The 24,165-nt window shown below is 50.3% G+C and overlaps 1 protein-coding gene across 1 annotated transcript in view; it reads left to right on the top strand.

Annotated features, from left to right (window-relative positions):
* Positions 1-23,964, top strand: part of mgll (monoglyceride lipase) — a 98,628-nt gene extending 74,664 nt beyond the window's left edge. Inside the window, exons 5-8 of the mRNA XM_086002108.1 lie at positions 528-638; positions 4,055-4,144; positions 10,323-10,538; positions 23,706-23,964. Of these exons, the coding sequence (XP_085858234.1) occupies positions 528-638; positions 4,055-4,144; positions 10,323-10,538; positions 23,706-23,855 (567 nt within the window). The 3' untranslated portion in view covers positions 23,856-23,964. The remainder of the gene's footprint in view (positions 1-527; positions 639-4,054; positions 4,145-10,322; positions 10,539-23,705) is intronic.
* The last annotated feature ends 201 nt before the right edge of the window (positions 23,965-24,165 follow it).

Raw genomic sequence — 24,165 nt, forward strand, 5'->3', positions numbered from 1 at the left:
AGCTGACACTCAGGATCCTGTTGGGTGGAAGTCTTCCATTTGGTGCTAGTATTTTCCCAACTTTTCTCTCCCCGTCTCCTGAAGACATTAAAACCTACCTCTTTGACCAAGCTTTTGGTCACTTGTCCTAATTTATCCTTATGTGACCCCGTTGTCAAATTTTGTTTGGTTTTGCTCCTGCGAAGTGCTTTCGTACGTCTTACCACGTTAAAGGCGCTATATAAATGAAAGGTGCCATTGGGGAGAAGCTAATCGGGTGTGGTGTTAAAACAGGCTGCCGGAGCGCTATCGCCCCAATCGCGCAGCCGCCCCAGGGCAATTCCACCCGCCACTGAGTCAAGTTGCTGCCCTGGCCGAGATTGTCCCAGCACCGACCATGAGTCACAGCTGGGTCCTTCCGACCTGTGTGGCCTTGCACTACATTGAGTAGTACCTTCGCCCACTGAGCTATCATGTGGCCACCTGAGCTTAATAAGGGCTTTGCCTAACCGTGTTTTAGCGTAACGCTGCCTCCTCTTGCATTTCAGGGAGGATTGATCGCAATGTACATAATATATGAAACACCAGACGACATTGCTGGGGTGATTTTAATAGCACCCTTGGTGGTAATGAATCCTGAGTCAGCAACGCCTCTGAAGGTAAAAGCACAGCACAACTCTTCAAACGCCCTGAACTGTTCATTAAAATAATTCTCCTACCCCCCTCCCCCCCGGCACAGTTTTCACCAATTACAATTCCCCGCTGCCGAAGGCCCCCAATTATTGGTGGGATTCGGTTCCATCGGCTCCCAAAAGGAACTCGGGACAAGCGACCGCTCTTCAGCCGGGAGCCAGGCGTCGAGGGGCGGATTCCCTTCTGTGCCCAGCCCGTGACCAAGTCCTTAAAAAAAAAACAAGGGCAAGGCTTCGGTGCCTCCCCTAGGCCCCCTCGCTCCATTCAAAGGCCACCACTGCTCCACGGACAACTGCCACCTTTCCCCAGGCTCTCCCGGGGATTGGCAGTAAGGTGGGCGGACGGCGGGAAAATCCGTCGGGAACCCAGGTCCCGCCTCCCTCCCTCCCTCCCCCGCTGGGTGCGGAGAGCTATCTTGTCCAAATACTGCTGACATCTACTGCAGGATCGGAGAAAACCAACAGTGGTTGGTTTGCTGTGGACAATGTACAACATGCTTGTGTTTTTCTGAATGCTCATTTCCTTAATAATTTTATAGAAATGGGAAGAGGAAGAGGCCCCTTCCTTTCTGATAGATTAACCCCACGTACCACTTTCTCACCACATCCCTTAATCCTAGGGACGCATCCAACTGCCTCCTGAACCCAATTACACTGTTTCAGTGTAAGAAGAAAAACGAGTATTTATCTAAAGCCTTGTGTCTCGCAAAAGCATCGCAAAGCAGCTCACGTACAATCAGTTACCTTGAGCTGCGGGGACTGTTACCATGTAGACACAAGCAGCAGTCATTTAAAAATATATATTAATTTCAGGGATGTGGGCGTCACTGGCAAGGCCGGCATTTATTGCCCGTCCCTAGTTACCCTGAGAAGGTGGCGGTGGTGGTGGTGGTGGGCCTTCTTCTTGAACCATTGCAGTCCATGTGGTGTCTCAGGTTAGATACAACCGAGGGGCTCGCGAGGCCACTTCAGGAGGGCAGTTAAGAGTCAACCATGTCGGTGTGGGAACTGGAGTCATATGTAGCCCAGACCGGGTAAGGACGGCAGGTTCCATAGAAGACAGGAGCAGGAGTAGGCCATTCGGCCCCTCGAGCCTGCTCCGCCATTCAATGCGATCATGGCTGACCATCCAAATTCAGTACCCTGTCCCTGCCTTCTCCCCATATCCCTTGATCCCTTTAGCCTTAAGAAATATATCTAACTCCTTCTTGAATATATTTAATGAATTGGCCTCACTGCCTTTTGTGGTAGAGAATTCCACAGGTTCACCACTCTCTGGGTGAATAAATTCCTCCTTATCTCTGTCCTAAATGGCTTACCCCTTATGTTTAGACTGTGACCCCTGGTTCTGGACTCCCCCGCCAGCAGGAACATCCTTCCTGCATCTAGTCTGTCTAGTCCTGTTCGAATTTTATATGTTTCAATGAGATCCCCTCTCATTCTTCTAAACTCCAGCGAATATAAGCCCAATCGACCCAATCTCTCCTCATACGTCATTCCTGCCATCGCAGGTATCAGTCAGGACATCAGTGAACCAGTTGGGTTGTTACGACAATCCGACAGCCTCACGGTCACCCTTATTGAGACCAGATTTTTATTTCCAGGTTTTTATAAACTGAATTGAAATTTTCAGACTGCCATGGTGGGATTTGAACTCACGTTCTCTGGATTATCAGTCCTGGCCTCTGGGATTATTAGTCCAGTCATTTGAACAGGTTCTCACAAACACCAATGAAATGAATGACCAGCTAATGTGTTTTTTGGCGGGGGGAGAGTGTGGGTTAATCGTTGGCCAGAACACCGGGCGAACTCCCCTACTCTACTTTGAATAGCGCCAAGATATCCTAAACACCCACCTGAACGAGTAGACGGGGTCTCGGTGTCATGTCTCATCCACTCGCTCAGTACTGCACGAGGTGTGTCAGCCGAGGTCATGTGCCAGAGTTCTAAAGTGAGGCTTGAATCTACAATCTTTGGGTGCTGCCAGTGTTGCCTCGGCCACTAACTGAGCCTAGCTGACACATTGGTCTACCCTGCCACCCTAACCCACAAATCTTGTCCCTTTGGATGGAGAAATTCTGCCAGACTTCCCATCACACTCCTAACTTTCTCATTTTAAGTACAAGCCCCCACCGGCACTTGAATCGATTTGCCCGTGTCGACTTTGTCGGTTGTCCTTGTAACCGCGAACTCTCCTCTTTTCTAAAGAAAAAACAAGCCCACCTTTGTTAACTTGTTTTTAAAGAAAAGTCACTGATAATAAAAGGCCGCTCAGGTCTTTGAACTCATCCCTCCTCTCACAGTGCTGTTAGGGAGGGAGTTCAGGGGTCAAAATCCTGGAACTCCCTCCCTAACAGCACTGTGGGAGCACCTTCACCGCACGGACTGCAACGGTTCAAGAAGGCGGCTCACCACCACCTTCTCGAGGGCAATTAGGGATGGGCAATAAATGCTGGCCTTGCCGGCAACACCCACATCCCATGAACGAATAAAAAAAATATCGTAACTTCCAATTGTATTTTGATATAATCCATAAAATCTAACTCATTTCTTGCTCCATGAATTTGCTCTCCCGAATCACAAGTTCGTATCAGGAATTTAACTGTGGAAGTCAAGGGGCTCGCCCAGGATTTTTCATCCCAATGAATGGAGAATCCTGTGAGGGTCAATGACCTTCACGCCTGAGTTCCTGATACTCGCTCTGAACCAGAGCCGCAAATTAGTGGGAACATAGGAACAGGAGTAGACCGTTCAGCTCCTCGAGCCTGTTCCAACCTTCAGTGAGATCAAGGCTGATCTGCGACCGAACTCCATACACCCGCCTTTGCCCCATATCCCTTAATACCTTTGGTTAACAAAAATCTATCACTCTCAGGTTTAAAATTAACAATTGATCTAGCATCAGCTGCTGTTTGCGGAGGAGAGTTCAAAACTTGTGTGTAGAAATGTTTCCTAATTTCACTCCTGAAAGGTCTGGCTCTAATTTTTAGACTCTGCCCCCTAGTCCTAGACTCCCCAACCAGCAGAAATAGTTTCTCTCTATCTAGCCTACCTGTTCCCCTTAATATCTTGAAAACTTCAATCAAATCACCCATTAACCTTCAAAATTCAAGGGAATACAACCCTAGTTTGTGTAATCTCTCCTCGTAATTTAACCCCTGGAGTCCGGGTATCATTCTGAAAAATCTATGCTGCGCTCCCTCCAAGGCCAGTATATCCTTCCTAAGGTGAGGTGCCCAGAACTGCTCACAGCGCTCCAGGTGTGCCTGTTAACATTCATTATGATTCCTCAAGGGCAATAGCGTCCTTCCAGTGATTTGGTGAAGCGTGGATCCAAACAAGGACATAGACTTACCCGGACTTGCTTGCTTTCTCCACTCCAGGTGTTCCTTGCCAGAGTGCTGTATCGCCTTCTGCCAAATGTTTCATTGGGACGCATAGATCCATATTACCTATCAAGAGAAGAAAACGAGGTGGGTTTGCGGTAACCTTTTTGTTCTCCAATTTGAATAAAGGATTTAATGGAGTCTATGCGCAGACTTGGTTGAGTTCATGAACTCTTCACCAACACATCATGAACCACAGCAGGCACTTTGACGGCCTCCCTTACTTAATCCACTACATTGAGTCTGTTAAGCAGAGGTGAATTTTCTTTCAACTAATTTACATCCAGAGCAAATACAGGAACAGCCATTTGGCCTATCGAGCCTGCGCCACCATCTTGTTGGCCATGGCAGCTCTTAATCTGTTTAATTCCAGTTCCCTGCCTCCTCTCCACACCTCCGAGTCGCTTTTCTCCCACAGCAAGTATCTCTCTCCCTTTTAAACATCTCAGTTGATTCTGTAACTCTGGCCTTCTGGGATAGTATGCTTGACATTTTCAGAACCTGTTGTGTGAAGATATTCCTGCATTCACTGTTATTTTGCTTATCTTAAATTCGAATTCTACATTCACGGGCACTTATTCTGGGTTTTCTATCAAAGAGTTATTGTTATTTAACCTGACAATCCACTTCATCAATTTAAACACCTCAGTCAGATTACCCTTTAATCTCGAAGGTATATAACCCAAATTTACCCGGTCTCTGATCATAGTTCTTTCATCCCAGGTAGTATCCTCATGAAGCCTGCGTGGGCCTTCTCCAAGGCCAGTACACCCTTCCTCAGGGGCAGAAGATGGTGTAGGCCGTGAATTTGGTGCATGGACCTCGCCGCCCAAATTCCAACTGGCTCTCCTGCCATGGAAAGGTCTACATCAGGAGAGCTAAATTGTACAAATGATCCTGATAGTCACAATGAGCTCTGCTTCATGCTCTGTATAAATGCAGTGGCACTTTCCTGCCTTTATATTCAACACCTCCTGTAAACCTCAGCACCTCATGAGTCCTTTTTGATTGTTTTTTGTACCCAAGAGTTAGCCTTTAATGACATAGGCACCTGGACCCCGAAATCTCTCCGATTATCTATCTGCCAACCAAAGGATGTCCCTTTTATCCCAACTTTCTACCTTCTACCTCCCAACCACTTTCTCAACCATGCCAGGATGTTGCTTCCAATTTCACGTGATCATAATTTCATGCAGAACCATGTCAAATGACTTCTCAAAATCAATGCATCTGCATCCTCAATCTGTCTAGGAGCTCTGTTAGTTTAGTTAAGCATGATGTACCCTTGATAAGACTGTGCTGACTCTCCCTAATCAACTCATACCTTTCCTAGTGCTTTGCTAATCTATTTTGATAGTGGTCTCCCATTTTCGTGCTTCTGGCCCCCGTCTTGTCAGAAACAGGCCAGGTTCAAGGAGACGAGTTGCTGGAGGACATGATTTATATGCACTGGTGGAGCGCTTTAAAAACGCTCCTGAAACATGGCTGACATTCAAATGCAACAGCTTTGATGTTGGAGGTTTGGGATAAGATTTTGCAAATCTACTGACCTTGTGACTGTTCAAGCTGACAGCCATCTGCAGTGTTACCTGATTGGAATAATTTCAGGCCACTTCGAGTGTGCGCTTGCAAGCTTCTTGCCTCAAATGAAATCTATAGCAAGGGGATGGGAACCATTTGTGTCCTCTCATCTTGGTCATCATAATCGGAGGAGCAGCAGCCGCATGGCTCAGCACAGATCTTCCTCGAAAGAAGAGGAGGAGGAGGACGAGGAAGAAGAAGAGGAGGAGGACAAGGAAGAAGAGGAAGAAGAAGAGGAGGAGGAGAAGGAGGAGCCTGTTGTGACCAATGCAGCAGCCCTCCAGTTCACTGCTGCCCGTCAACCAGGGGATGCACTCTGCCATGTCACATTCGCATAAGATTACTCTTCAACCATAGGTGGCCACCATATGGCTCTCTAATTGTAGGCGACCTTCCTCCAACGTCATACATCACCTCTGCTATAACCCATTCTTTTCTATCACTTTCACCATCAGCATTACAAATGCAAGTCGCCCTGAGCCCTCAATGCACATTTGCCATTTCCCGGAACTCATAGGCCACACATTCAACTGTTTACCATAATTTTTCTTTACAACAGTGACAAAAGGATCACAAAGCAAGTACAGGCAGAAAAATAATGACAAAACACCACGTGAGTCCCCTTGTGACTGTATGTGCTTTATCTTTCTCTTACACGTGCTTCTACGTGGTGCTACCCCTGTAGGTTCAGCAGATGTAGAGGTACCTTGCTGACTAGGATGCTGCACCTGCTTAGACGCCTTTGGCGGTCATCCTCTGGGTTTGGGAGCCTGGGAGGGCTCTGCAACAGTTTGCTCTTCCTGCGGCTGTGCAAGGGCTGAAACGGCCATCTCAGTTGTCTCTGCAAAGTGGGTCTCTGACTGAGGGCTCCGCAGTGGCATGGTTGTGTGAGTGCTTGAAGAGGAGCCCACACTTCATTGTAGCCTGCCACCAACATCCCTCTCATGGGTCAGCCATACCTCAGTGCTGGCAAGTGGCTGGAGAGCACCTTGCTGCACATCAGGGGGGCCGTGAGGACCCGTATCTCCACTGGTAGTCCTCCTCAAAAGGATGTCCATGAAGCTCTGGTCTCTCTACTCAATAGCTGCCCATCGCTCCTCCAGAGATGACAATCTATTTTGAACACTCACCATGTTTTCCTGACTCTAGCGATTTATTTCCTCCATGGAGGTTGCCATCCTATCCATGGAGGTACGTTCATGTGCCATTGCCTCCACCAAGGCAGTGCTGATGTTAGAGATGAACTCCTCCATTCTCTCCACACTCGCACTAACCCTGGAGGCAAACCCTTCCAGAGACTCCTGCACTTGTTCCTGTATTTCCCGCATCGCTCTTTTTCTGGATGGCCCCAGAGGCACAGTGTCTGCATGCAGCTCAGCAGAGCTAGGAGATTCCTGCGACCTCCACCGAGGACTCTCCACTGCTGTCGCTGTCTCCACCATCTGCTGATGCTCACTTGTGTGCTGTGATACACCAGGTGACAACACTACTCTAACTCGCGATGGCCCCCCTGAGGTGTGTGTTTCTGCGCTGGTGCTGGGTGCGGTGAGTCCTGGTGACGCTGCTCCCTCAGAGGCTGCAGGTTCCTCTGAGGAGTCGTCTGGCTGTTCACCCTGGACAGTGGGGAGGGGGTGCTCGATGGTCCATTGGGAGAGTAAAAGCATGAGTTAGAGATCTGATTTTGATGTAGCAGACACATCCTTTTATGTAGATGATACAAAGCGAATCTCTATGAACATCATATGACATTGCGGTCAATCACTAAATGTCAATGAGAGGGATGAAACTCTATTCTGTCACCGGCTTCATCTAGTGCGTCTGTCTCTCCATCGCCCACTTCCAGATCCTCGCCACCTCCAATGATCTCGTGCGCCACCTCCTCAGCACTTGTCAATGTAGCGAGTGATGGCGTGCCTCCTCCTGTCAGTGCTCTCTCCCTCTTATTGTGGGCTATCTTTTCCTGCAAGGAGGGACACAAGCGGAGTTTCAACCACAGTGATGGAGTGAGTGTGAAGAATCCCTAACATAGAAGGTTTGAGGGAGACCAAGATGGAGTGAGGTGCCAAGAGGAAGCTAGCTCCCTGTGCATTGTTAATTGTTGTCAATGCATAAGAGTGAGAGCGAGTCTAAGGGGTGCATAGGCAGGATGGTGAAGTGATTCAGGACAGAGACAGAGAGGGATAGGTAAGGGTGCAGGGGAAGTAAGGGTAAGGTGGGATGTGGAGGAGCAGGCTTACAATGCAGAGTGCTGGTGATGAGAAGAGAAGGGAAGCAGATTGAAGGTAAGTGTGATGGGATACTCACTTTTGATGATCGCAAAAGGTCATTAAACCGTTTCCTACACTGGACCCATGTGCGTGAACACATGAACCTTGCGCTGACCTCCTCAGCAATGCACAGCCAGGCTGCCTTGGTCTGCTGAGGAGGCTTCCTCCGGCCATCCGGAGGGAAGAGAATCTCCCTGCACCCTCTGACAGCATCCACAGGAGCTTGGAGGGAGTCCTCATTGAAGCGTGGAGCTGCCTTGCCTCTGGAAGCTCAGTTGCTGTAGTTCTGACAAATGCACACACCGTCAGAATCCAGAACACAAAGGCTGAGACTGAATGGGACCATTAAAAGCAGCTGCAATTATGACGTTATCAGAGCGCGCCCCAGTGACGTTAACAAGGCGATTTTAATTAAAATCGGAAATCCACAGCTGATTCCGCCGGAAGCGGCTCCGGAACCCGCCCACCACGCAATCCAACTCCAAGCCGCCTCGTTAAATAAAATCGCGGCCATAGTTTGGTGAGGAAACGACTCCAATTTCTTCCTCCAAACGTCTCCCCACCACCCAGAAATGTAAAAAAATTGGTGTTCTCCTCACTTTTTCTTCTGGGTTCACACCAACTGCAACCAAAGGCTCGGGTTGCTGGCGAGCCCGGCTAATGCTTTTAGGTAAACCCACTGGCACCTGTCCTCCACCATGATATAAAATCAGAGACTGCCCAGTAGGATAGATACAGGATGAGGAACGATGGGCCGAGGACCACCTGAGGGACACCCTCACCGTACCACCAGTGTTGAGAAGCTTAGGAGAGAAGATGAGGTGAAGCAGTGAATATGTGACACCAAGCTCGAGCTTTACCAGTCCATGGTTGCCCAAAGTTTCCTTCCTGCCATCTGGAGTATTAATGAAGATTCTGTCGTTGTTGTCGAAGTCTCGACTCCCAAGTAAGACTCTTTAAACACAAAGTATCGTTATAGACAGGCTTTATTTGCTTGCAAGGGAAGAGTTGTGTAGTCAAGGGCTACATCAGACCTCTTCAAAGAAATAAAGAAGTTGTTCATATTTATACAGTATAGAAACAAACCAAGCTTTCTATGCCACATGACATAGTATGGAATCAGACCTGATTACAAAGGCACAGACCTTGCGAATTATTGAAACAACGTATTCCGGGCTGCGTTAGAATAGCAAACAGAAATACCTCGGGATAAGATTAACTAATCCTTTATTATGGGATCCCTCTGTTCCTTCTGTTCTCTCACTATACCAGCTGGACCTGTAGGCCGATGTTTACCTTATCATGTCCTTGGCTAATTGTTTGGTGAATGAGGCTCTTTGTAAGCTTATCATAGATAAGGAGTACGTATGTAGCATTCCTAACTTGTCTCATTCCCTAGAGACTGGTTAGTGAATCATGCTGTCGGCCATTTAAGTTTTTTATTCTATGCCCAGGAAGCCATTTTGTGTCTAAGTGAGAAATTGTACTTCTACATTGTTGAGCTTGTTAAGAGGGGACTTGCCGTTAAATTCCACAGCCTAACGTTTCCCAGAGAATGTGGGTAGACCGTGTCTGCTCCGAGCTCGAGTTACAGCAACTAAAGGAACAGGGTGGTGTAGAAAGTCAACCTCTAGACTCGATGCTCTGCTTGCTGGCTTCCATACCGCCCTCCATGAACCTCAGCTTATTCAAAACTCTGCTGTCCATATCTTTAGACGACATTATGTATTCATATGTATCTATACCCCGAGTTCCATTTGCTCCTCTACCCCATTTAAGACTCCTAGTATCCCAGCAGCATGTGACCTCCTTCTTCTTCCTACCAAAATGCACATCCTTGCATTTATCTAGTACGATAGCAAAATACTGCAGATGCTGGAAATCCAAAATAACAACAGAAAATGCTAGAAAAACTCAGCAGGCCAGGCAACATCCGTGGAGAGAAAATAGAGTCAACGTTTCGGGTCAAACCCTTTGTCAAGACCCTTGTCCTGACGAAGGGTTTGACCCGAAACGTTGACTCTATTTCTCTCTCCACGGATGTTGCCTGGCCTGCTGAGTTTTTCCAGCATTTTCTGTTGTTATTTCTTGCATTTATCTATATTGAAATTCATTTGCCAATTAAGTGCCCATCCTGCAAGCTTATGTCGTCCTGTATTTTGTCGCATTCTTCCTTTGTGTCAACTACACCTCCACAATTTGGAGTCGTCTGCAAATTTAGAAATTCTACTTCCGATTCCCGAGTCCAAATCGTGAATGTAAATTGTGAACAGCAGTGGTCCCAGCACCGATCCCTGTGGAAGACCGCGTCCCACCTTTGGCCAGTCTGAGTAGCTGCCCTTAACCCTCAATCTCTGTCCCATTGTGCCTCTGTTGAAGCCCCCAACAGGTGATGTAACGTGTTTTGGTTCCTGCAGGTGCAGAACTTCATCGATGACCCACTCAACTACCATGGACCCATGAGGATGAGATTCGCTGCTGTCTTGCTCAACGCGGTGTTCAACCTCGAGAAAGTGCTCCCCACCATCATGACGCCGATGCTGATCTTACATGGTGATGCAGATAAACTGTGCGACATCGCGGGCTCCTACATCATACACGAGCACACGGGCAGCTTGGACAAGACATTGAAGGTGACGCATTTTTCCCCAGGTGTCCAGGTTAAACTGGGATCTTCTTTACAGTCCAGTCCCCCACCGCCATCGCCATTAACCCATTATACGCGATGGCCGGCGTGACGTGTGCCCAGTCCGCGGATGGTGTTAGTGACCCAGTGCTGGCCAGCCTCGGGGGTCCGACACCAGACAGCCGGTCAGCGCGACCCCGCTTCTCTCCTTCACTCACCTGCAGCATCCCCACACCCTCCGCTGGCACTCTTCAATTACACGGTGGATGTAGAATCCATCCCATTGCATTCTTTACTCGTTCACTTCATTCCTTGTTGAAGTTTGAAAATAAACACAGCTTAGAAGAGCGCAACAAGAATTTCTCCCCGAGGTAATGCACGTGCCTGATTTGTCCTTCAGTTCTTGGTGCTTGGTGCAGCTTCTCCCAATGAACTGTATAAAAGGCAATGCATATTGCGCAAGGTCCCACTTCACCCATCTTAAAAAGCCAATACATATCGCACCAAGTCCCGTTCACCCATCACCCCCTGTGCTCACTGCCCCGTGTCCTAACTCACACCCAGTCCCGTTCACCCATCACCCCCTGTGCTCACTGCCCCGTGTCCTAACTCACACCCAGTCCCGTTCACCCATCACCCCCTGTGCTCACTGCCCCGTGTCCTAACTCACACCCAGTCCCGTTCACCCATCACCCCCTGTGCTCACTGCCCCGTGTCCTAACTCACACCCAGTCCCATTCACCCATCACCCCCTGTGCTCACCACCCCATGCCCTAACTCACACCCAGTCCCATTCACCCATCACCCCCTGTGCTCACCTCCCCATGCCCTAACTCACACCCAGTCCCGTTCACCCATCACCCCCTGTGCTCACTGCCTCGTGTCCTAACTCACACCCAGTCCCGTTCACCCATCACCCCCTGTGCTCACTGCCCCGTGTCCTAACTCACACCCAGTCCCGTTCACCCATCACCCCCTGTGCTCACTGCCCCGTGTCCTAACTCACACCCAGTCCCGTTCACCCATCACCCCCTGTGCTTACTGCCCCGTGTCCTAACTCACACCCAGTCCCGTTCTCCCATCACCCCCTGTGCTCGCCGCCCCGTGTCCTAACTCACACCCAGTCCCGTTCACCCATCACCCCCTGTGCTCACTGCCCCGTGTCCTAACTCACACCCAGTCCTGTTCACCCATCACCCCCTGTGCTCGCTGCCCCGTGTCCTAACTCGCACCCAGTCCCGTTCACCCATCACCCCCTGTGCTCACTGCCCCGTGTCCTAACTCACACCCAGTCCCGTTCACCCATCACCCCCTGTACTCACTGCCCCGTGTCCTAACTCACACCCAGTCCCGTTCACCCATTGCTCCCTGTGCTCACTGCCCCGTGTCCTAACTCACACCCAGTGCCGTTCGCCCATCACCCCCTGTGCTCACTGCCCCGTGTCCTAACTCACACCCAGTCCCGTTCACCCATCACCCCCTGTGCTCACTGCCCCGTGTCCTAACTCACACCCAGTCCCGTTCACCCATCACCCCCTGTGCTCACTGCCCTGTGTCCTAACTCACACCTAGTCCCGTTCACCCATCACCACCCGTGCTCACTGCCCCGTGTCCTAACTCACATCCAGTCCCGTTCACCTATCGCCCCCTGTGCTCACTGCCCCGTGTCCTAACTCACACCCAGTCCCGTTCACCCATCGCCCCCTGTGCTCACTGCCCCGTGTCCTAACCCACACCCAGTCCCGTTCACCCATCACCCCCTGTGCTCACTGCCCCGTGTCCTAACCCACACCCAGTCCCGTTCACCCATCACCCCCTGTGCTCGCCCCCCCATGTCCTAACTCACACCCAGTCCCGTTCACCCATCACCCCCTGTGCTCACTGCCCCATGTCCTAACTCACACCCAGTCCCGTTCACCCATCACCCCCTGTGCTCGCTGCCCTGTGTCCTAACTCACACCCAGTCCCGTTCACCCATCACCCCCTGTGCTCACTGCCCCGTGTCCTAACTCACACCCAGTCCCGTTCACCCATCACCCCTGTGCTCACTGCCCCGTGTCCTAACTCACACCCAGTCCCGTTCACCCATCACCCCCTGTGCTCACTGCCCCGTGTCCTAACTCACACCCAGTCCCGTTCACCCATCGCCCCCTGTGCTCACTGCCCCGTGTCCTAACTCACACCCAGTCCCGTTCACCCATCGCCCCCTGTGCTCACTGCCCTTTGTCCTAACTCACATCCAGTCCCATTCGCCCATCACCCCCTGTGCTCACGGCCCAGTGTCCTAACTCACACCCAGTCCCTTTCACCCATCACCCCCTGTGCTCACTGCCCCGTGTCCTAACTCACACCCAGTCCCGTTCACCCATCACCCCGCGTGCTCACTGCCCCGTGTCCTAACTCACACCCAGTCCCGTTCGCCCATCACCCCCTGTGCTCGCTGCCCTGTGTCCTAACTCACACCCAGTCCCGTTCACCCATCGCCCCCTGTGCTCACTGCCCTTTGTCCTAACTCACATCCAGTCCCATTCGCCCATCACCCCCTGTGCTCACTGCCCCGTGTCCTAACTCACACCCAGTCCCGTTCACCCATCACCCCGCGTGCTCACTGCCCCGTGTCCTAACTCACACCCAGTCTCGTTCACCCATCACCCCCTGTGCTCACTGCCCCGTGTCCTAACTCACACCCAGTCCCGTTCACCCATCAACCCCTGTGCTCACTGCCCCGTGTCCTAACTCACACCCAGTCCCGTTCACCCATCACTCCCTGTGCTCACTGCTCCGTGTCCTAACTCACACCCAGTCCCGTTCACCCATCGCCCCCTGTGCTCACTGCCCCGTGTCCTAACTCACACCCAGTCCCGTTCATCCATCGCCCCCTCTGCTCACTGCACCGTATCCTAACTCACACCCAGACCTGTTCACCCCTCACCCCCTGTGCTCACTGCCCCGTGTCCTAACTCACACCCAGTCCCGTTCACCCATCACCCCCTGTGCTCACTGCCCCGTGTCCTAACTCACAACCAGTCCTGTTCACCAATCACCCCCTGTGCTCACTGCCCCGTGTCCTAACTCACACCCAGTCCCGTTCACCCATCAACCCCTGTGCTCACTGCCCCGTGTCCTAACTCACACCCAGTCCCGTTCACCCATTACTCCCTGTGCTCACTGCTCCGTGTCCTAACTCACACCCAGTCCCGTTCACCCATCGCCCCCTGTGCTCACTGCCCCGTGTCCTAACTCACACCCAGTCCCGTTCATCCATCGCCCCCTGTGCTCACTGCACCGTATCCTAACTCACACCCAGTCCTGTTCACCCATCACCCCCTGTGCTCACTGCCCCGTGTCGTAACTCACACCCAGTCCTGTTCACCCATCACCCCCTGTGCTCACTGCCCCGTGTCCTAACTCACACCCAGTCCCGTTCACCCATCACCCCCTGTGCTCACTGCCCCGTGTCCTAACTCACACCCAGTCCCGTTCACCCATCACCCCCTGTGCTCACTGCCCCGTGTCCTAACTCACACCCAATCCCGTTCACCCATCACCCCCTTTGCTCACTGCCCCGTGTCCTAACTCACACCCAGACCCGTTCACCCATCGCCCCCTGTATTCACTGCCCCGTGTCCTAACTCACACCCAGTCCCGTTCACCCATCACCCCCTGTGCTCACTGCCCCGTGTCCTAACTCACACCCAGTCCCGTTCACCCATCGCCCCCTGTGCTCGCTGCCCCATGTCCTAACTCACACCCAGTCCCGTTCACCCATCACCCCCTGTGCTCACTGCACCGTATCCTAACTCACACCCAGTCCTGTTCACCCATCACCCCCTGTGCTCACTGCCCCGTGTCCTAACTCACACCCAGTCCTGTTCACCCATCACCCCCTGTGCTCACTGCCCCGTGTCCTAACTCACACCCAGTCCCGTTCACCCATCACCCCCTATGCTCACTGCCCCGTGTCCTAACTCACACCCAGTCCCGTTCACCCATCACCCCCTGTGCTCACTGCCCCGTGTCCTAACTCACACCCAGTCCCGTTCACCCATCACCCCCTTTGCTCACTGCCCCGTGTCCTAACTCACACCCAGTCCCGTTCACCCATCACCCCCTGTATTCACTGCCCCGTGTCCTAACTCACACCCAGTCCCGTTCACACATCACCCCCTGTGCTCACTGCCCCGTGTCCTAACTCACACCCAGTCCCGTTCACCCATCGCCCCCTGTGCTCGCTGCCCCGTGTCCTAACTCACACCCAGTCCCGTTCACCCATCACCCCCTGTGCTCACTGCCCCGTGTCCTAACTCACACCCAGTCCCGTTCACCCATCGCCCCCTGTGCTCACTGCCCCGTGTCCTAACTCACACCCAGTCCCGTTCACCCATCGCCCCCTGTGCTCACTGACCTACAATGGCTGCCGGTCAGTGTTAAAATTATCATCCTTGTTTTCAAGTCCCTCCATGGCCTCACCACCTCCCTTTATCTGTCACCTTCTCTAGTCTTACAATCCTTCGCGATCTCTGTGCTCCTCCAATTCTGGCCTCTTGCGCATCCGCCAATTTCCTTCGCCCCGGCATTGGCGGCCGTGTCTTCAGCTGCCTGGGCCCCAAGCTCTGGAATTTCCTCCCTAAGCCTCTCTACCTCGCTCTCCTCCTGTAAGTTGCTTCTTTGACCAAGCTTTTGGTCACCTGTCCTGATATCTCCTTACGTGGCTCGCTGTCAATTTTTGTCCAATAACGCTCCTGTGAAAAAACAGACTTGAATCTCCTTGGGACCTTTTAGCTGAAAGGCGCTATATAAATGCAAGCTGCTGGTGGTGTTAATTTTGTTAAACATGAATATATTATTAAAAACATGCAACAGCTTTTTATGTGTACTTTACTCATGCAATATCGCAGGTGAGTAGGCACAGCGGTTTCTGCCCGAAATAAACTGAAATCTTCCGACGCTATAACCGGCAGCTTTGAAACTGCTGTTAATGCAAATGGCTAATGGTTATCGTGCTTTGGCCAATATAAGCGACTGCCCGTTTACAACGTGGACGCTTTAAGTGGTAGGGTCTGTACTTGCGCACATCTCCATTTTAAATAGACTACCTCTTATTGCTCCTCCAGTGCTTCAGTGGGAGAGGTCAGTGTGGTACTTGAGCCATTCAGTTTAGGGGACTGCGTTCAGTTCTGGGCCCCACCCCTCGGGAAGGATATATCGGCCTCGGAGGGGGAGCAGCGCAGATTCACCAGAATGACACCGGGAGCTAAAAGGGTTAAATTACGAGGACAGGTTACACAGACTCGGCTTGTACTCCCTCGAGTGTAGATTAAGGGGTGAGCTAATTGATGTGTTTAAAATGAATAAAGGATTTGATAGGGTCGATAGCGAGAAATTATTTCCTCTGGCGGGAGAGTGTCGAACAGTGGTTGGGGGTTGGGGTGGCTCATAACCTTAAAATTAGAGCCAGGCCGTTCAGGGGTGATGTCAGGAAGCACTTCTTCACACAAAGGGTCGTGGGAATCTGGAGCTCTCTCCCCCGAAAAACCCTTGAGGCTGGAGGTCAATTGAAAATTTCAAAACTGAGATTGATAGATTTTTGTTAGGCGAAGGTATTAAGAGATGTAGAACCAAGGTAAACATAGAAACATAGAAACATAGAAGATAGGAGCAGGAGTTGGCCATTCGGCCCCTCGAGCCTGCTCCGCCATTCAATGCGATCATGGCTGATCATCCAAATTCAGTACCCTGTCCCTGCCTTCTCCCCATATCCCTTGATCCCTTTAGCCTTAAGAAATATATCTAACTCCTTCTTGAATATATTTATTGAATTGGCCTCCACTGCCTTCTGTGGTAGAGAATTCCACAGGTTCACCACTCTCTGGGTGAAGAAATTCCTCCTTATCTCAGTCCTAAATGGCTTACCCCTTATCCTTAGACTGTGGCCCCTGTTTCTGGACTCCCCGACCATTGGGAACATGCTTCCTGCATCTAGTCTGTCTAGTCCTGTTAGAATTTTATAAGTTTCAATGATGTAGTGTATGTACCCGTCTACCTTTAAGGGAACTATTGAATGCAACCGTTCACCTTTAAGAGAACTACTTTAGGTGTGGCACTATTTGTTTGGCTTCTGTATACTGTAATACCGATAGTGACCACACCAGTATATAAGTGTTGTGGCAGGATTGCTGGGGCAGATTCGCCCGGACCTTCGAATAGTAAAGACCTGTTTGTTTGTTACTTCTGAAGTCTGTGTATTTATTAACTGCACAACCCACAGACTTTACAGTGGCGACGAGTCCGATCGTACCCTGCGGCAAGACTACCAAAGCAACGAAGAGCGTCGAAGAGAGGCAACCGCCCTCGTCGTGCTGCTGAAAGAAAACACGAGGCTGCAGCAGGAGGAAGGAGGAAGACTTTAGCAACAAAAACTTCCATCTGCAACAGGCACTGACTACCCTTCTACCACGGTGCGGAGTGAGCCGATCAGCAGGAAACAAGGCGGCTGCGGAGACTGTGAGTAGGGGAAGGTGTAACGAAATCCGGAGGATAAGGGCTGTGCACTCGACCACGGTCGAGGGGGACCGGAGCCGGTCAGAAAGTCGGGTCCAACGGCGTCGTGAGACAGTCGGACCTCGATCGGCGGGAAAACCGGGCAGCGACCGCAGCCACGAAGCGCTGAGACTGTGAGTAGGCACGGGAAGAGAAACCCAGCTGCAGCCGGGGAGGGAAACACCGGTCTGCGAGAGGGCTGGGAGGCGAACAGGAACCGTGCGGGTGGGAGAGAGAGACAGAGCCGAGCAAGGGGAGAGAGACTGCGCGAGAGCCAGTCCAGCGGCTGAGCTGTCCTCCACCAGCGGGGTACCCAGAGCCGGTAGGACCGAACGTGCGGGAGAGGGAGAGACAGAGCCGAGCAAGGGGAGAGAGACTGTGCAAGAGCCAGTCCAGCGGCTGAACTGTTCTCCACCAACGGGGTACCCAGGGCCGGTAGCACCGAACGTGCGGGAGAGAGAGCGACAGAGCCGGGTACGGAGAGAGAGACTGCGCGAGAGCCAGTCCAGCGGCTGAACTGTCCTCCGTTAACGGGGTGTACCCAGCGCCGGTAGAGCCGTGCGGGCGGGAGGAAAAGACAGAGCCGAGTAAGGGGAGCTGTGCGGAAGCCAGCCAGCGGCTGAACCTGTCCGCTGTGGGGGAAGCGTACCCCTTCCACCGGGAAGAAACGCGGGAAGCCGCCATTAGGCGGAGAAGACGCCAGAAGCGGGAAACCGCCATTGAAGTGGGCGGGGCGAGAAAGGAAGAGCGGGAAACCGCCATTTTCGCGGGAAAACCGCCATATTAACTGACATACCGCTATTGAAGTGGGCGGGGAGAGAAGGAAAGAGCGGGAAACCGCCGATTTCGCGGGAAAACCGCCATCTTAGAAACAAACAAATAAATAAGAATACTTAAAGAAATACTGGTGCTGCTCCCAAGGGAAGAAAGATGCCTAAGCGAGGGAATATTAACGACTTTAATTCTGAAATAGAAGACTGGGCCACGTACGTGGAACGCATAGAGATCTATTGCGAAGCCAACAAAATAGAGGAAGACGACAAGGCGATAACATTGCTAAACGCGATGGGGGCAAAAACATACGGGCTCTTGAAGCATCTAATAGCACCAAATAAACCAGCGGATCAGACATTCGAAGAGATTGTGGCTGTGCTGAAGGACCACTTGAACCCCACACCGTTGATGCTGGCTGAACGATTCAAATTCTACGCAAGAACGCAGAGGAAAGACGAAAGCAATGCGGAATACTTGGTCGAACTGCGTAGGCTAGCGAAATACTGCCAGTTCGGAGGGAATCTGACAGAAGCGCTGCGGGACAAGTTCGTATGCAGATTGTCCAAAGAAGGGACGCAGAAGCAACTACTGGAAGAGAACGACCTCACACTGGACAGGGCTGTCCTTATAGCTGCATCGCACAAAGCCGCAGCGAAAGGAACGGCGGAAATGCAACTAAAGGCGGCGGCACTCGGGGTGGACCAAATTACTTCAAGCACAACAAAATGCTACCGTTGTGGGAAGGCAACGCATGATCAGAATCAATGCTGGTTTAAGAACCAAGAGTGTAGGAAATGTGGCAAACTGGGTCACATCGCGAAGGTATGCCGGTCCGGGAAAAAGACCAACAATCAAAGGAAGCCACCACAAGAAAAGTACAACAAGGTACACAAGGTGACTGAGAAGAGTTCAGACGAACAGAATTCAGACTCAGACCCAAACAACCAGGAGCTGGGTAGTCTGAGAATCCACAATGTGGGTAAAGAAACGGATCTACAGACCATCTGGGTCATACTAAAAATAGCTGGAGTCCAAGTAAGAATGGAGCTGGACACTGGATCAGCTCTATCAGTCATCAACCGAAGGGACTACCACCGGCTATTCTCTCACATACCTTTAAGAAATACCAAGTTCGTATTACAGACATACACGGGGCATAACGTATACCCCGTGGGGAAAATAAGAGTCAAGGTGAGAGATAGGGGTAAAGAACACCCAAGAATGAACTTGTACGTATTACCTGAGGGAGGACCACCACTTCTAGGACGGGAGTGGATTAAGAAAATAGACATGGAAGGGCATTACCTAAAAGCCATAATGAGGGAGGACTCGGTGCAAGCTATTAGCTCAGATTCTGAAATGGATGATGATAAGACCAATTCGAATATGGAAGACAAGGCAAAAAGGGACTTGCCGACGATGGGGAAGAAAACGAAGACATGCAGAAGGACTTATGTTACCAAGAAGAATAAAGCTGCAGAGCAGAACTCCAGGTTGACAAAGAATTCTGAGCCTGTTCAAGCAAAGGATTCATCCACGACGGAAGAACACCGAGTTCGGACTCAAACTTATGTCAAAGTACGACAACAATTAGAACAGTTGAGTGACCGTCTCGTACAAGAGATGAAAAATATGGAAAAGTTCTGGGACACCGAATGGGAGAACCTGGAAAGACAACAGAGACAGCTAGCTCAAGCAGAGAGCGACCATAGAGCCATCGTGGCCAAATACCAATCACATTCCCCTGATGCTGTTCAGGAACTAGAATATTTACAGAACGAACCAAAGGAAGAGGAATCTTCAGGAAGCCAGGATTTTATCCCAGTTCTTCTCTACGACTCCTTACAAGCAGAGTGTGAGAAGTTGAAAGAACAGTATGAACAGGCCCAGGCTACAATTCTGGAGGGGGTTAACTCGGCAACCTCCGAAAAGCTAGTTTCAGTAGAAGCATATGAACAACTAAAGGTTGAACATGAGCAAGATGTCCAAAGGCTGCAGGAAATTCTTGATGAGCTCAAGGCCAAGACAGACTCATCGGTAGAAGTTCCATCCATAGATGAGAAATTAGAGGTGAAAAACATGGCAGAGCATGAAAGACAGGATGTCCAAGAACTCATAAAAACATTGAAGGACACCCAAGACAAATATGAGGCGGCAATGACCGAGGTTCAACAACTTGAAGAACAGATTCAACTGGGAATCCTTTCAGTGGAAGAAAAGGAAACTGTAAGAAACTCAGAGACTGTAAGAATGGTCCCTGAACATGAACTAGAGAGCATCAGGGCGCAACTTTTCCGAGCGCTGAAAGCCAAAGTTCAAGAGGAACAGAAGGTGGAAGTATTGGAGGAAAAGGTGGATGAAATGGAGAAGACTCTGATCCACCGTGTTCCCAGGGAAGAGTTAACGGTCAGCCAACTCCTTCATATGCTGAAGGACAAGACTCTGCAAGGGGAACAATCTGAACACGAGCTTCAATCTTCAGGGGGAACGAGTTCGGAGCTCTCAAAAGTCACGGAGATAGCTGAGGTGGCAACACAAATTGTACAAGGATGCCAAAAGTACGTGGAATCACGTCAAGGTGAACAGAAGAATGTGGAAACCGTTACTTCAGTAGAAGGATTAAATAGCCTGATAACGCAATTCCCGATGGAAGGGAAGGTATTGAACTCACAAATGAGGTCCGTCGTGAAGGAATGGCAGATAACCCAGGAAGAGCGGGATGAATATGAATGCATGAAGAAGTCTTTTCAAGAAAGATGTCTAGGGAAGGAACCACCGTCAGCTAACGTCCAGACGGGTGAGGAGGAAGAAGAAGGCTCTCTCGCTGGCCTAACTCAGGACGAACCCGAATATTACCATGACCTGTTGAGTGACACTGAATATTACGAGGATGTGGTCTGCCCCGCTTGTGATGAAAACTCCCGAAGTGCTGAAATCCGGATGAAGCACTTAAGGTCTAAGGAACATAGAGAGTTGGTGGCGCTACAGCTGGCAGCCGAGAAAGGAGCTCCGAGAGTTTAAAAAAGGCAGAAAAGAAAAAGAAGAAGCAGAAGATAATAACTGTCTAAAATATTAGCACTTCTACCATCTCAGGCGGGACACTACGAGAGGAGCTAAATTAGTTGAAAAACTGGAAAATGTCAAGACAGCCAGTTGGTTGTAAAAGTCCGCACTGCTGGTTCAACAGGACGAAAGTTCAAGCTGTTACGTCAAGAAAAAGGCTATGGAGGAGTCACTCTAGCCATGTGAACCGGCTACACCAAAGAGATGTTGTTTGGAACGAGTCAAGATCAGAGACTGACTCTATGAACTGTTCCCGCAGAGACTGAACCTGTGAACTGTTCCCACCAAGATTATATCTGTAAATTGTTTTATATGACATTGACTCCACCGAGATTATATCTGTAATTTGTTTTATAGGAAGTTGAAGTTATGTATGTTTAACGGGGACTCTGTAAGTAATAAGCTAAAAAAGGAGGATTGTAGTGTATGTACCCGTCTACCTTTAAGGGAACTATTGAATGCAACCGTTCACCTTTAAGAGAACTACTTTAGGTGTGGCACTATTTGTTTGGCTTCTGTATACTGTAATACCGATAGTGACCACACCAGTATATAAGTGTTGTGGCAGGATTGCTGGGGCAGATTCGCCCGGACCTTCGAATAGTAAAGACCTGTTTGTTTGTTACTTCTGAAGTCTGTGTATTTATTAACTGCACAACCCACAGACTTTACAAATGAGATCCCCTCTCATTCTTCTAAACTCCAGCGAGTATAAGCCCAATCGACCCAATCTCTCCTCACACGTCATTCCTGCCATTCCAGGTAGGTAGATGGAGTTAAGATACAGATCAGCTATGATCTAAATGAATGGCCAAACAGGCTCAAGGGGCTGAATGGCTTCCTCCTCTTCCTATCGGGCACTCTACCCCACCAAGACTCAGTGCCTTCAGCAGAGGAGGGAGAAAAGTGGGTCGCGTTGTGGGGGGAGGTGGGTGTTGCGTGGAAATAATAATCCACCTCTCCGCCCGATGGAGCTCCTGATCTCGGTCCAATCACTGTGTGGGGGGAGTAGTGAGCGGAGAATCACCACACCCAACTCCTGGCGGCCGGTCCAGGGTATTGACGACGGCGGTCTCAATTCCTGGGAGAGCAGCGGAGGAAAATATCGGGAGGAACAATTACAAAATAGGGGTAATCCATCTCTCTGTCTGCCCTGTGCTCCAGCCTGAGTGATAAAAAGCCCCAGCCCTCACCAACAGGTAGCAAATACACCTTAATTAGTAAATAGTCATTAGCTTAGCCCTCCAGGGGCCATGGGCTGGATTTTCATTGAGGAGGCGGGTAGGAGGCGGGACTACAACTTTTGGGGTTGTAGTCCCGTCTCCATCGAGTTGTGGCCAACCCACGCGATTTTGACTTGATTGACCTTGTTGAGCCCCGCCCAGCGGGCTCAGCAGGCCAATTAAGGGCCACCCGGCAACAGGTGAAGCCACAGATTGATATTTCATCTGTCAAGAGCTTTTGACAAATGAAATATCAGTGTTCGACAGCTGTTTGAATCTGTCAAACACTGACAATCTGTACTCCAGGTTAATTCCTTCCTCTCAGGATGATTTAGAGATCTCCCTGGAACAGAAAGCTGAATGCTGCCACTTTTGACAGCTCACGGCCATTCTGCTTTCTGTGCCGGTGAGATGAGGGACTCCCGAGACCTGAAGGAAGGAAGGCTGTAAAGATAAGTAAAGGTATGTAAAACTTCTTTAAACACTTTAAACACACCAAACACACTTACCTTTGCACTCATGCACCCATCACTCACCTGAACACCGGACATCTCGACCCCTCCAAGCCCTTCATCCCGACGGTCCGCCTCCTCTAACTTGGCGTGGTTTGGAGCCGTCGGGAATCCTACACTTCAACATTAAAAATAGGGATTAGGCTAAAAACTGCCTGTTAACTACCTGTTAACAGGCAGTTAATTGGCACTAATCCCCTTCCCGCCTCGGGTAAGCGGGTCCCAGTGCAGGTCGGGTACGCACCTCCTTTGAATCTGGCATGGAGGCGGGTTTAGGGCGGGATGGGGTCGGGACCCCCGATTTCAGGATTTTAAACCCCCACACGCCTCCAATCCCACCTCCACGGCCCAATGAAAATCTAGCCCCATATCTCCGCCCGATCTGACACCAAAATATCAGCTCCTGTTGTGATGGGTAGCATTAAGATACTAAATATTCCTGCAGAATTCCTACTGCATGAATCATTTTCTTCCCCATTCACGAGTTTTTTTTGTTGTTTAACATATTAACTGACAGAAATCAATCCATCCAAGCTCCACTCCAGGGACTTGAGCACATCACCCAGGCTGACTCTCCGGTGTAGTGCTGAGGGAGTGCTGCATTGTCGGAGGTGCCATCTTTCAGATGAGACGTTAAACAGTCTGCCCTCTCAGATGGATCCTATGGCACCATTTTGAAGAAAAGCAGGGGAGTTCTCCCCAGTGTCCTGGCCCAATATTTATCCCTCAACCAATACCTAGAACAAATGATTTGGTCAATATTGCATTGCTGTTTGTGGGAGCTTGCTGTGCCCAAAATGGCTGCCGCGTTTCCTAAATTACAACAGTGACTGCACTTCAAAAGTACTTCATTGTCGGTTAAGCGCTTTGGGACGTCCTGAGGTTTTGAAAGGTGCTGTAGAAATGTAAGTCTTTCTTTATTTTGCCTTTCACCACAAAAGTGATTAATTGTACGTGGAGCACCAATGAGATGTTTCTGAGGCGTGATAATGCGCTGTAACAATTCCAGTCTTTCAGTGTTGCTATTTAATCAGTTGTCTCTCTCTTCTGAATTTCTTACAGGTCTTTGAGAATTGCTTCCACCAGCTCCACAAGGAGTCGCCAGTAGTTATTGAAGAAATGTTCGCATTGATTGAAAAGTGGCTGAATGACAGGCTACCACACATTAAGCCAATTGTGAAAGCTACAGATGTTACAAAGCAAACCGATTAATTAATATTGGGGTTCAATGAGTTGTGGGGAGGAGGAGGAGGAAGGGGAGTAAAACCAATTTTAAACCATCTAATTAACAAAATAAAAGCTTTTTTTAAAAAAAAAAGTGCCATTGAAAGCCGTGAATAGATTTATTTCCTTCCTTGTGCAGCCACTGTTTCTGTGTGCGGAGAAACACTTTTCCCGATCTCAATCGGCGTTTCTCTGTCCCAATCTGCCACTCGCTAACCCAAGCCACCTCTTCTTACCCCGATCCAAGGGACAGCACCATAGTCACAGGCTCCTCAGGATTACAATTACATGTTACAGT

The sequence above is a fragment of the Somniosus microcephalus genome, chromosome 11 (assembly GCF_052327205.1).
Source record: "Somniosus microcephalus isolate GS21.2 chromosome 11, FLI_Smic_1.0, whole genome shotgun sequence".
In the NCBI taxonomy this organism is placed as follows: Eukaryota; Metazoa; Chordata; class Chondrichthyes; order Squaliformes; family Somniosidae; genus Somniosus; species Somniosus microcephalus.